The 13562-nt window shown below is 38.2% G+C and overlaps 2 protein-coding genes across 5 annotated transcripts; both read left to right on the plus strand.

Moving 5' to 3' along the window:
- Positions 1–432: 432 nt before the first annotated feature.
- LOC137748245 (sucrose-phosphatase 1-like) lies at positions 433–3644 on the plus strand. Of its 4 annotated transcripts, none has more exons than XM_088682246.1 (8): positions 434–978; positions 1326–1511; positions 1620–1814; positions 1919–2209; positions 2502–2688; positions 3045–3091; positions 3197–3301; positions 3421–3644. In XM_088682246.1, exons 1-7 carry the CDS (start codon positions 601–603, stop codon positions 3287–3289), a joined length of 1377 nt encoding a protein of 458 aa, XP_088538372.1. In that variant the 5' UTR covers positions 434–600; the 3' UTR covers positions 3290–3301; positions 3421–3644. The 4 variants fall into 4 exon arrangements, 3 of the variants coding, with proteins under 3 accessions (XP_088538372.1, XP_068344466.1, XP_068344465.1); XM_068488364.2 differs by having other exon boundaries at positions 435–978; positions 1326–1427; XR_015954600.1 differs by lacking the exon at positions 3421–3644 and having other exon boundaries at positions 433–978; positions 3023–3091; positions 3197–3257.
- Positions 3645–6436: 2792 nt separating this feature from the next.
- LOC137748270 (large ribosomal subunit protein cL37 alpha) lies at positions 6437–12459 on the plus strand. Its single transcript, XM_068488397.2, has 2 exons — positions 6437–6617; positions 11945–12459. The coding sequence occupies exons 1-2, from the start codon at positions 6503–6505 to the stop codon at positions 12301–12303; spliced, it is 474 nt and encodes a 157-aa protein (XP_068344498.1). The 5' UTR covers positions 6437–6502; the 3' UTR covers positions 12304–12459.
- Positions 12460–13562: the final 1103 nt, after the last annotated feature.

Consider the following 13562-nt stretch of genomic DNA (forward strand, 5'->3'; position numbering starts at 1 on the left):
GCCTCGATTGTTTGTCGTGTTGCTAGAAAATAGCCGAAAAACTTGTGGTTTGCTTGAGTTTCGATCTCAACGATTGAGGATGAGATTCGTGACAGGGTTAGGTGTTTTGGACTCGTGAGGACAAGATGAAATTGGTGGTGGCTTCGTTTTAGACTGTGTTGGTTGGGCCGAGTGTGCACAATGAGAACATGAGAGAGAACGAGAGAGCGTGAGGAAGAAAGTGAGAGAAGAGAGAGGGAGGGAGAGAGAGTAGAGAGAAATAAAAAAATAGAAGGAAATGATCCATTTATATATATAAGGGTAATTAAGTTATTTTAATGTGTACAAAAAATACTAGTTTATCTGGTTATTGTGCATGACATGTGCATGTTTAAAAAATTCTATTTCTATCTTGAAATCATGAAAATGTCATATTTCTGTCTATTTCCTATAAGAAATCCGCAACTCAAAGTGACATTTTTGTGGTTGGGAACTTGGATGTACGTCACCAAACCAAGAAGAAAGCAATGAATTCAGTCTGTGGTCAAAACACAACATAAGGCGGGCGAGCCGCGCGTGCCCAAGTGGGAGTGGAAGTGCTGAACCCAATCGGCAACCCAGATGATGAACATGAATTGTCGTCTGAATGGCCCTGCTCGTCTGATGCTAGTCTCAGATCTTGACTACACCATGGTTGATCATGATGCGCCTGATAATCTCTCCCTTCTCAAGTTCAATGCGCTGTGGGAATCATATTACCGCCATGATTCTCTGCTGGTATTTTCCACCGGAAGATCACCCATCACGTACAAACCTCTGAGGAATCAGAAACCCTTGCTAACCCCCGACATCACCATCATGTCCGTCGGCACTGAGATTATGTATGGCGGTGGTACTGATATGATTCCTGATCTTGGTTGGCAACAGTTTCTCAGCCACAGATGGGATAGAGCCGTAGTTGTTGAAGAAACTAATCAGTTTCCTCAACTTACTCCTCAGGTACCTTTCTTTTTTATTTTTCCTTCCCCAATGTTGGAATTATTTATAATTCCGAAGATATTCTAATTTAATCTAAACTACTTGGGTGTCACGAGGGAAGTGCACTTGTCTAACCAACTCGACTAAGTCCATATGCTAGTGTGAGCATACAAAAAAATGTATCTTAGCCCAAGAGTTTGAATTTCGCTCTTCTTCGTAAAGTAGAATAATTTAGAGGGAAAAAAAAAAAAAAAATCTCACATTGTAGATGGTGTGAGCTCTAGTTTAATTATTACGTTTTTACCGGTTAAGGTAAACGACACTTGTGCATTTGAAAATTTGAAAAATATGATATGAGATTATTTCAGGCAGAGGGAGAGCAACGACCTCACAAGGTTAGCTTTTATGTTGACAAGGTTATGGCATTCGAAATAATGAATGTTTTATCACAACGGTTGGAGAAACGCGGGGTAAGATTTCCTCGATTGTTTTCGTTCTCTAAACCTTTTTGCTACACTCCAGAGCATTCACAACTTCATTTGAAAACAAAACTGGTACCACCATATATATGTATTCTCTGAAATCATATTGCTTTAACTATTTGAATGCATCTTTCCTTAAAGCCTGTGATTTGTCTCTGATCTTTATACGCATTTGGCCAGTTAGACGTGAAGATCATTTATAGCAGTGGGATTGCTTTGGACGTTCTACCAAAAGGTGCTGGTAAAGGACAAGCTCTTGCATATCTGTTAAAGAAATTCAAGTTTGAGGAGAAACTTCCACACAACACTCTTGTTTGTGGTGACTCTGGAAACGATGCTGAACTCTTCAGTCTCCCTCAAGTGTATGGGGTGATGGTCTGTAAGTCTTAAACGTTTAGTTCATTATTTGCTTTCTGTCTTTGCATAATCATATTGTTTGGTTATTAATAAGGATAAAAATTGTTAGATTGAATATGCAGGTGAGTAATGCACAAGAAGAATTGTTGCAGTGGTATGCAGAAAATGTGAGCGACAATCCTAATATGCTTCATGCAACTGAGAGATGTGCAGCTGGTATAATACAAGCGCTTGGACATTTTCATCTAGGTCCAAATGTATCGCCAAGAGATTTCAAAGACTTCCGAAAGTGCAAAGTGGAAATGTCCAGTCCTGCTCATGAGGTAGTCAAATTCTTTTTGTTCTATGAGAGATGGCGCCGTGCTGAAGTAGAGAAATCTGATGAGTATATCCAAAACTTAAAACCAGTCTTTGTAAGTATGACTTGTCTGTTTTTTTCTTTCTTTTTAAAACCAGTCTTTGTAAGTATGACTTGTCTGTTTTTTCCTTTCTTTTTAAAACCAGTCTTTGTAAGTATGACTTGTCTGTTTTTTCCTTTCTTTCTTTCCCCGACGCCATTTTTTATTTTGCAACACCATGCTTCAAGTTAAATTTATAGTCTTGTAAATTAAGTATGTCTTGGTTATGTGCATTGAAGGTTGGACTAACTGATGCGGCTTTAATTCTGGTTTTTTTCTATTTTTTGTTTTCTTTCCGTTTCTTTAGCATTCATTGGGTATCTTTGTCCATCCCTCCGGAGTTGAGCTACCTATCCACCAGTGCATAGATTCGTTGGCAGGGTTGCATGGAGATAAGCAGGGAAAACAATTTTGGACATGGGTGGATCGATTATCGTTGGTTCAAATTGGCTCAAATGCATGGCTCGTGAAGTTTAATAAGTGGGAATTGTGTGGTGAGATGAGTCTACCTTTCTAGCATTTATACGAGATAGAAAAAGAATTGGAAGAATACATTCGATTAGTTAATCTAGTAGAATATGTAATGAAATAGTTACATTTGTATCAAAACGGGTAGCTAGTCAGTAGTTAAATATCTGAGTAAAGGACGACTCTTGAAATAGAAACGTGAAAGTTGAGAGGGCATGTAAAATGTAAGTGGACAATTTAGGGAGCTGCTATTAGCACTCCAGAAAAGTCATTAGGCATACAATATTTTGTGAGTGCTAATTATCGTGCAGAACTTGATGATTTAGTTTTCTGATAGTAACGGATTGGTATTGGTGAAAGATTGATGGATTAATTGTTGTAGACAACGAGCGGCAATGCTGTCTGACTACAGTCCTGATGAGTTCGAAGGTATAACCTTTTAAGTTCATGTCCCTCGTCGGCGTAGAATGTAATAACTTGGAGAGATTTTAATCTGGTAGTTATATTACTCATGATTTGTTATGGCTTTACCAGGCTGAGGTGCCAGATGCTTTCACTTGGCTGCACATGCATCAGACATGGCTGGACGGTTTGGAAATTAAAGAACAAGAAAGATGGTTATTTTAGCTTCCTAACCAGGTCTGCATCTATTTTTTTGGGTCAAGATCGCGAGACACATTTTGATACTTTCTTAGGGTCGGGATCGGGGGATCTGATTCCATATTGTTTACACATCTATCTTGAATGCTGTGTTGCAGAATCCGGTGGTTAATTCCAAGTTTGCTGGTGACGATAAGGCATCCTTGTACATATAAGTTACCAGGACCAGGGCAAGGTACATGGTGACTAAAGTTTGATTGATGTGTAGGCCAATTGCAGAATAATAATGCTACTAAGTATACAATCTGATATGCTAGTTTACACAATATGATGCAATAAGTACTACATTCGGTTGCAGTAAATTAATTCTCAAGTTATTCCATTTCGTTTTCAGTCTTCTAGGTTTTGTTTTTGCTTTTTTGAAAACTGAAAACTTGTTTAGTAACTATTTTTAGTTTTGATTTGGGGTAGATAAAGAAGCATGACTTGATTCCCTGTATTATATGTATAGTTTGCTGTGTAGCCTTCCCTGTTCTCTGTCACGTCAACACAATGAACGGCAACCGTAACTTATTTGACGGAATATTGGAAAAGGATATATTGAGAATGAGTGCAGGTGTTAAACTGGAGAAATTTTTCATTGTATTAGGAATGGATGGTACACTACGTGTCATTATATAAGTGGAGAGACGTATTTTTTAAATTATGCATCACCTTTTTGTTATGGACATACTAAAAAATCAAAAGTGAAACAATATAGAATGTAAGGAGTAAAGTGTGGCATGGAAAAAAAGTTTAGTTAGGTAAAGTAAGACAGTATAGAGTTGGGGAAAGAGGGGGGTAAAGTGAGAATATAGAATGTGGGGAGTAAATTGCGACAATATAAAAGATAGAGAGGAAAATGAGATTTGATAAAGAGTACAAGTATCATAGTTAAAAATAAGTCCCATGTAACTAACTCGAAACCAAGTTTTTATTTTTTTATTTTTATCTTTTATTTTTAAGAGGGACAATTGGTAGTAAGCCACGGTTATCCATCCGTTTCGGGGGCTGGGAAGACTCACAGAGGCATTTCAGCCTCCCCTTGGCCACAAGTCTGGCTTCCACACCAGCAACGGATTTTGACCCCGAGACCTCTAGTTTTTAGTTTTAAGAAAGCCTCGTAATTTACTATTTATCATTGGGCTATCAGTTCGTGGTTAACTCGAAACCAAGTTGACCGTATGGGTTTGGTTGGTTCGTCTGTTTTTCATCATGAAGGCCTACTCTTAGACAAAAATGGTCACATTCTAATGAAGGGCATTCTAGGACATGTCAATGTATTATAAAGAGTAGTAGTCACGAGCTATTCCATCAACATTTGTAACAAAAGTCACATTAGCAAAAACTTTAAAAACTTTAAAGGCCAACTTGGAACGAAATAAAGTTGAAGTACTAAAGTGGAAAAGACCGAGAAGTTGAGCCAAAAAATGTGAAATTAATCATAAAAATAGAACCAGGATCCTCGCCGGATCCATTCCCTAGGGAACCTAGGGATCACGCAATCGTATCCGTTCATCGTATATTGTGCGGTCATAAATCATTTAAAATTTAAAATTCAAATATAAATAATACCTAACAAAAACTAGCAGCACAATATACGATAAATGAACACAATTACGTAATCCCTAGGATCCCTAGGGAATGGATCCGGCGAGGATCCTGATTCATAAAAATAATAGAGTGTTGTTGACATGGCCACCTACTTTTTCTCACCGACCAAACTAGTGTTAATATTCATCATGGATGCCACGCCTATGAGGCGGGGATAGAAAAGTAATTAGGGGGTCTAGTAGCGCTCAAAAAAAAAAAAAAAAAAAAAAAATTAAAAACAAGTGACGGATTATCTTAGTAGTTAAGGCTTTTATTTTTAATCAATTATTTATATCCTTTCCTATTTAATTAGTGTAGAATATTTTTCGTAATAGAACAGCTCAAAAAACATTAGTCTTTAAAAAAGACTAAAATTTAAAAAAAACTAATGCTAGATTACATATTCATTTTAATGTCTTAACATGTACTTTTATTAAAATTTATTTTCTATCCTTGTTATTTAATGTCTTCACATTAAAATTAAAATTTTTGTTTTTTGTCAAACAATAAATTTGTTAGATTAGATGTTAGATTAGAAAGTCGACAGAGTTTCAAAGTCATGCCGTATTGCAAGGGCAACACTTTTCTCCACCACTGTGGTAGAGGGTCACTTGCTTTAATTTTATGAAAAAATAATGAAAAGGGCTTGAAAACTTTGAGTTTTACCAATAAAGACAAAATAAAGGGTAAAATGAATAATATCAGGTTTGACTTTTTAGTGTAAAAATGTGATTTTTCATTAAAGTGAACAATATAGTAGGCTTTTCGTTAAAACTCCTTTAATTTTATCAATATGCACATATTAGTTCTTCAATTATAAATGAACAAAATAAGAAAATTTTAAAAGAAATTAGTGACACATAAATATGTAAATACACAAGTGTACAAAAATGACTGTACCGAAATATATATAATTGATTTCATTGTACCGCATTTGTACCTAAATATTTGTACCAAACTATATTATAATGAAACTAAATATATGTATCGAAATGTAATATGTTGAATTAATGTACCTAAATGTCAATACCGAAATGTATTATATTGAATTAAACCTAAATGTCATATGTGTACCAAAATGTATTATATTCAATTAATGTACTTATATATTTGTATTGATGGATATACCAAAACATATCAAATGAATTAATGTACCTAAAAAAAGAACATACAAATTGTATTGGAATATATTAATATAAAGAAAAAAATTAGTTTACCTAAAGGTAAACATCAAAATACATTCTGATGAATAAAATATAAATTTAATTAAGACATTAAAAATGGAAAGAAAAAGAGAAATAAAACATCAAAATATAATTAATAAATGAAGTGATTAAATGTATCAAGACAAAAATTGAATTTTAATCTTATACAAAATTATAACTTAAAACTCATGCTTTTTTAAGGATTAAAATGAAGTTGAAAAAAAAAAAAAAAAAAAAAAAGCTTTGAACCCTGTAGAAGCTTTTAAGATTTCCAAGAATCAACGGGTCAGATGGGTTTACCGAAAACGAACGGTCTTGATTATAATGTTCATCGGCTTATCCAAAAGTGCAAAAGTTTGAACATAACCAACCAAAATTCAATCTTGAGGGAGAGAGCACGAAGATGGGTCTTCTTCTCTACTCCAATCCTCTGCCTCTCACCACCGCTTCTTACCCTTCTTCTTCTTCTTCTTCTTCGCAGTCTCCAACTTCATCACCTTCATCTTTCTCTGCAACTAGTAAGCGCTCTCTCTCTCTCTCTCCCCCATGTACTTAGTATATCAGCTTTTGCATTTTTCAGTTGTGTATTATTTAATTTACTTCAAATGCTCGCCTAAATTCTCCAAATCACACAGCTCAATTGGTTGTTCTTGGTTGGTTTCTGCTCGTTCAGGTTTATTGTCAAACACTTGGCGTGCACCCATCCTTAGCTATGCATTCAGCCTCCAATAATCCAATTTTCATCTGCATTTTCGTTTTTTCTAGTGTCAATACATAAATATGTTTAATTTTTTCATATTCGAGGAGCGTTTTTATAGTTACTATTGAATTTCAAGGATTGAATTGTATTTCACACCCCTATTCTTTTACAATTGAACAACAAATATATAAGAGATTTTCACACTCCTCTTGCTTTACGCCACAACCGGTGGCTTAGGAAAAAATAATAAAATAGCCCCTTGAATTAAGGGAGTTGACACCCTTGAATTAAGGAAGAAAGCACCCTTGTATTATGGAAAGCACCCTTGAGTTGACACCCTACCCTTGAGTTGACACCCTTGAATTAAGGAAGAAAGCAACTTCCAATAACTTCCAATACTCCCCCTCAAGCTGGATCCAGAAGGTTTATGGATCCAAGCTTGAACAGAAGCCATTGAAACCGATGAGAAGCCAAGGGCTTGGTGAAAATGTCGGCTAACTGGTCGAAGCTTCGTGTATACCGTGTCTGAATTACCTGCGACTGCACCTGTGCCCGAACGAAATGACAGTCAACCTCAATGTGTTTCGTTCTCTCGTGAAACACGGGATTAGATGCTATATGCATGGCTGCCTGATTGTCACAGAATAAGGACATAGGAAGAGTTGCAGGAAATCCTAAATCACACAGAAGACCCTTGAGCCAGATCAACTCACACGCAGTGGAAGCCATTGCACGGTACTCAGCTTCGGCACTGGATCTGGCGATAACAGTTTGCTTTTTACTTTTCCAGGTGACCAAGTTTCCACCGACAAATGTACAATAGCCGGAGGTGGACTTACGATCGATTGCGTTGCCTGCCCAATCAGCATCACAATACCCTACGACTTGAGTGTTGTCATTCTTCCGCATGATGATACCACGACCCACTGAACCTTTTAAGTAGCGTAAGATCCGTTTAACCAGAGTCAAATGTTCAAGAGTCGGGGAGTGCATGAATTGGTTCACAAGACTTACAGAATAGGTGATGTCGGGTCTAGTGATTGTGAGGTAGATCAATTTTCCAACCAATCGCTGATAATGGGTGATATCCGTGAGTGGCGTGCCTTTCAAGCTAGGTTTTTGCTTACTGTCAAGAGGAGTGGTGGCTGGTTTAGCATCGCTCATGTTAGCATCATTGAGCAAATCCAAGACATACTTTCTTTGGTTAAGAAACAGTCCCTTGTGTGAGGTTGCCACTTCTATACCAAGAAAGTACTTCAATATCCCAAGGTCTTTAATTGCAAATCTTTGTCTGAGAGACTGTTTGAGAGTGGAGATCTCGTCAGTATTATCACCCGTAATTATCAGATCATCAACATAAATAAGCACAACTAATGTGCCCACAGCTCCTGTGCGAACAAATAGTGAGGAATCGGCGTTGCTGCTTTTGAAACCAACACTAGTGAGAACTGAGCTTAGTTTGGCATACCAAGCTCGTGGGGACTGCTTTAGGCCATAAATGGCTTTGTGCAATCTGCACACCACATTCGGTTCATTGCTTTGTGGATGCCCTGGTGGCAATTTCATATAGACTTCTTCTTTGAGATCACCGTGCAAGAATGCGTTCTTCACGTCCATTTGGTACATGGACCATCCTTTGTTTACAGCTACAGACAATAACACTCTTACTGTGTTCATTTTGGCCACAGGTGCAAACGTTTCTTTGTAATCCACCTCAAATGTTTGAGTGAATCCCCGAGCCACCAGTCTTGCTTTATGTCTCTCAATTGAACCATCTGACTTGAATTTGAGTTTATAAATCCATTTGCAACCTACTGCTTTCTTGCCTGTTGGAAGTTTGGTGATGCTCCAGGTATTGTGTTGATCTAGAGCTTTAAGTTCTTCTTGCATTGCCTCTTTCCACACCTCTTGGCTGTTGGCCTCGTGGAAATTCTGAGGCTCCTGGTAACTGGATATAGTGCTTAGGAATGCAGCATGATTCGGTGTCACTCTCTTGTATGACACACAATTGGAGATTGGATGTGTGGGTTTGTACATAACAAAATCCTGAAGTCTTGTGGGAGTTTTTCTAACTCGCATTGGATTGCGTCGAGGAGCTGGAAGCGTTGTTTCACACTCGTTCGCATCATCTTCATTGTCACAATTGTCATGCAGTGTATCCTCAGAGTGAGACCCTTCATTGTTATCTTCATTGGGAGAATCATCAACGTTGACATAACTGAGCTCGTGTTGATGTGGTTCATCCAGTTCAATTCTTGGTAGTGGGAACACATCCAAGATGCCATCCCCTTGGGCTGTGATTTCATTTGACTTGCTGAAAAAAGGGTTAGTTTCATGAAATCGCACATCTTTGGATACAATCAATCTCCTTAATTGGGGATTATAACACTTATATCCCTTTTGTGTAGAGGAATAACCAAGAAAAATACATTTAGCAGCTCTAGGATCTAATTTATCTCGGTGAAGAGATTGAATATGCACAAAACAGATGCAGCCAAACACTCTAAGATGTGAGAGGTCAATTTTCCTTCCTTTCATGACCTCGAGTGGAGACTTGAATTCCAAGACTCGGCTGGGTAATCTATTGATGATATATGCAGCTACCATAACACCTTGAGACCAAAATCTCTTTGGTACATTCATTTGTAGCATTAGTGCTCTTGTTTTTTCAAGTAGATCACGGTTTTTGCGTTCGGATACACCATTTTGTTGAGGTGTTCCAACACAACTTGTTTGATGCATGATGCCATGAGTGCTCAAATATTGTTTCATGATATGGGACATATATTCGGTGCCATTGTCAGACCTTAAGGTTTGAATTTGAGAGGAGAAATGATTTTTAACAAGGTTATGAAAATCCTTAAAAACTTCCATAACTTCATTCTTAGACTTTAAGAGATATAACCATGTGACTCGAGAGAAGTCATCCACAAAAATCACAAAATACTTATAGCCATCAAATGATTCACTAGTTGGTCCCCATACATCTGAATGAACTAGTTCAAAACACTTACTAGTTCTAGACAAGGAAGAGTTAAAAGGTAGTCGAGTGGATTTAGACAAGTGGCATGTTTCACATGAAATATCATCCTTTCCTAAGTTTGGAAATAGAGTTGACAAAATGGGTGAAGAAGGATGAGCTAAACGTTGATGCCACAATTGATTATCTTGAATGTGGTTGAGCTTGGCTTGAAACCCTCTCGGATTGCTCTTTGATATGTAATAGAGACCATCTAAATAAAACCCTTCACCAATCGTTTTCTTGGTGGCACAATCCTGAAAAATAACATTGTGAGGAGAAAAAATGGCTAAGCAATTCAAGGTATTTGTGATCTTTCCCACAGATAGAAGTTGAAATGGGAAGGAAGGAACATATAAAGCCATTGATTCAATTTTGTCTGACATTAATTTTATTTTTTCCTTCCCTAAGACCTTTACATTCTCACCATTTGCAATTGAAACTTGAGAAGGGTTTGCAAATTTTTCAAATTTTTGAGACTTAGACACATGGTTGGTCATATGATCTGTGGCACCCGAATCTACAACCCAAAAATCATGCAACATATTTATTTTAAGAGCAGTTTTAAAGGCTTTCATGATACCTTGCATGTCTTCTTGGGGTACGGATTTCGTGTCTACCAAGAACCCTGCAAACTTGCCGAGCAATGCCGTCGAGTTCCCTTCTTCTATGCTATCAGCACGATCACTTCCAGCAACTCCTTTCTTGCTTTGAAGATATGACATAAACTCGTTCATGAGTTCAGCTGGATTCGCTGTGAAGTTCTTGAGTGGATCTGGCCCATTGGAGGTGGAGGTAGACGCATGATTCGCTCGATGTGGAGCACGGTTCATCCTTTGCACACCCTTGTTGTCCTTCATGAACTCAGGCTTTAACTCTGGGTGTAAAATCCAGCATGTGTCTTTGACGTGACCTATATTATTGCAGTGTTGACACTTCAAGTTCGGATGTTTTCCTTTGTACCTTTTTTCGTTGGTTATATATGCCCTAGCCTCAGGTACACTGGTCGTTGTACCTATGTTCATGACTTTCCTTCTTACTTCTTCCCGTTGAATCGTCGCACACACACTGGTGAAAGAAGGAAGCTCAATGTTCATGAGTATGTGACATCGAAGGTCTTCATAGGTTGAATCAAGACTGGACAAGAGTTGAAATATCTTGTCTTCTTCTGCTCTCTTTCGTAGCAGTGCTACGTCGGTTGTATGAGGGCGATAGATTTCCAACTCATTCCACATGCTTTTCATGCTTCCTAGGAGTTGCACAAACGGTTTTCCATCTTGCTGCAGATCGGAGATGTCCTTCTTTAATTGGAAGACCCGTGCAGCATTGTTTTGGCTGCCATACATTTCTTTGACCGCTTCCCATAGCTGGTACGAGGATTCTGAATAGCTGAATATTTCAGCTAATTTACGATCCATGGAATTCAAAAGCCATGACATAACCAGCTGATCCTTGCTAAGCCATGATTCATAGTTTGGTGAGGAAGCATCAGGTATTTTGATGCTTCCATTTATGAACCCCAGCTTGGACCTTCCACCTAGCGCCAAAGACACAGCTCTCGACCATGGCAAGTAATTAAACTCATTCAACACGACTGAGCTTAATCTTTGATTTGGGTTGACGTCCACCTCATGCATGTTCAAGGAGGAAGGCACCTGTGAGCTTTCAACTTCGGATATCAGCGGATTTTCTTCAGACATTTTGAGGGTTGAACACGCTCGGATAGCAGTGTAGCAGACGCAGGTTAATTTTCCTGCTCTGATACCATATTGAATTTCAAGGATTGAATTGTATTTCACACCCCTATTCTTTTACAATTGAACAACAAATATATAAGAGATTTTCACACTCCTCTTGCTTTACGCCACAACCGGTGGCTTAGGAAAAAATAATAAAATAGCCCCTTGAATTAAGGGAGTTGACACCCTTGAATTAAGGAAGAAAGCACCCTTGTATTATGGAAAGCACCCTTGAGTTGACACCCTACCCTTGAGTTGACACCCTTGAATTAAGGAAGAAAGCAACTTCCAATAACTTCCAATAGTTACTTTGGTGTGTATATCAGCTTTTTTTTTGTATATTTTTGGGCTCATATTTGTATGATAATTTTGTTTTTTGGTTTTCAGTTTCATGGATGCACATGAAACCCAATAATCTGCATCCGAAATATTTCAGCGGAGTTCGACTTCATATGCCCGTTGTGAAAAGGTCAGCTTCAGTAGTTGTTAAGGCCTCCTCTGACATTGATGGAACTGCTGCTGCAAATGAGGGCAGTGAGCCCCTTCCAGATAGCAAGGAAGAGGCCGTGGTACCTGTCGACAAGCTTCCTTTGGAGTCAAAGCTGCAAGAAAGGCTAGAGCAGAAGAAGAAGATGCAACTGGCGAAGAAAATAAGGCTTCGCAGGAACCGACTTGTTCGCAAGCGAAAACTGAGAAAGAAAGGCAGATGGCCTCCATCAAAGATGAAGAAGTTAAAGAATGTCTGAGGTTTACCTCATGCTTTCTTGCAGGTTTAGTTCTGACCCTTTTTGTTTATGCGGACGCGTGATTTTTGTTATTGCAAGATCAAATGTCTCTTCATATTGATGTAATTTCTTAGTTTGAATCTTGATGATGTCAATGAAAATAGTATTGCCCAATAACATCTGAACTAGGATTATAGATGGCAGAAATGGATTTGCTTTTCCATGTCGCAGATGTGAGAAATTTGGTTGAAAGCAATTCTTTCATCTAAAATTGTAGATATTGTCTAAAATTCTGCTCCAACATTTACATTAAGTTAAACCAATAATTCAGGGTAGGCTGCTTGGCACAAAAAACCCTGTAACTGAAGTTTGTTTGCAACCCCTAGAATGTAGAAGTTGTCTCCCAATATTTTTTTAACTCCCATAATTATCTCTCCAATATGATGAATCCGAATCCGTTCATGTTTTTTTGCCATGTAAGCATTTACAGATCGACATTCAGTGTCGCAGTGAATTTGTAAGTATTCCATGACTATGTGTCTGTGTGTAGACTCTTCTAAGACCAACCCGCTAGTTTGGAGTTTTATCCACTTAACTCTCAGTTTTTAGGAGGGACGTTAGAAAGAAAACTCTAAACTATTTAGGATCAAAACCAACCACCGTAGAACACCAAACAGCCACCTTCCTATTCTGATTCCAGGGGGTTTTCTCCATGTTTCCTCTAGAATCAATTTGGAAAAATAAACTCGGCCTTGCCCCTTTGATCCATGTGGAGAATTGTTTGTCCTTGCGTTTTTGCAAGGTTTTGATCATCCCCTGGCTTGTTCGGGGCTGTTCTCCAGTTTTATGGCTGGATCTTTCTTCCAAGACATCCAATGCAAGCGTTCTTTTTTGCTTTGGGCGAAGGCTGAAGATCTATTTCAGATCTGGTGTGTGGATCTTTCCTTTAGCTGGTGGAGAAATAAAGTTTTGAGTTTGGATCGATATATAGAGAGAAGTGGTCGATATTTCACTGGTGAATCTGCAAATTTCATGGCGCCTTTGATGACGAGCAAGTACTTTGGCCCTCCAATGGGGCGGTGGGGGAAAAATTGAGCGGAATTGCCATATCCCTTTTGAGGTGCATCTTTGTTGAGACGATGCAAGTTTTGTCCCTTGTTGGGTGTTGCTGCAACAATGGTGTTTAATGTGAAGAAGATCCTATTTCTAATTTGTTGTCGGCTCTAATGAGTTTTGTCTGTTGTACCGTGTTTCAATATTTGTATGCCAAAACCCTCCCT

The sequence above is a fragment of the Pyrus communis genome, chromosome 2 (assembly GCF_041283825.1).
Source record: "Pyrus communis isolate YQ-2024b chromosome 2, ASM4128382v1, whole genome shotgun sequence".
NCBI classification, from domain to species: domain Eukaryota; kingdom Viridiplantae; phylum Streptophyta; class Magnoliopsida; order Rosales; family Rosaceae; genus Pyrus; species Pyrus communis.

Coding starts and splice junctions, on each gene's coding strand:
- LOC137748245 (XM_088682246.1), top strand. CDS start 601: ATGATGAACATGAATTGTCGTCTGAATGGCCCTGCTCGTCTGATGCTA. Junction 979..1,325: donor TTCCTCAACTTACTCCTCAG/GTACCTTTCTTT, acceptor AGATTATTTCAG/GCAGAGGGAGAGCAACGACC. Junction 3,092..3,196: donor CAGTCCTGATGAGTTCGAAG/GTATAACCTTTT, acceptor TGGCTTTACCAG/GCTGAGGTGCCAGATGCTTT.
- LOC137748270 (XM_068488397.2), top strand. CDS start 6,503: ATGGGTCTTCTTCTCTACTCCAATCCTCTGCCTCTCACCACCGCTTCT. Junction 6,618..11,944: donor TTCATCTTTCTCTGCAACTA/GTAAGCGCTCTC, acceptor TTTGGTTTTCAG/TTTCATGGATGCACATGAAA.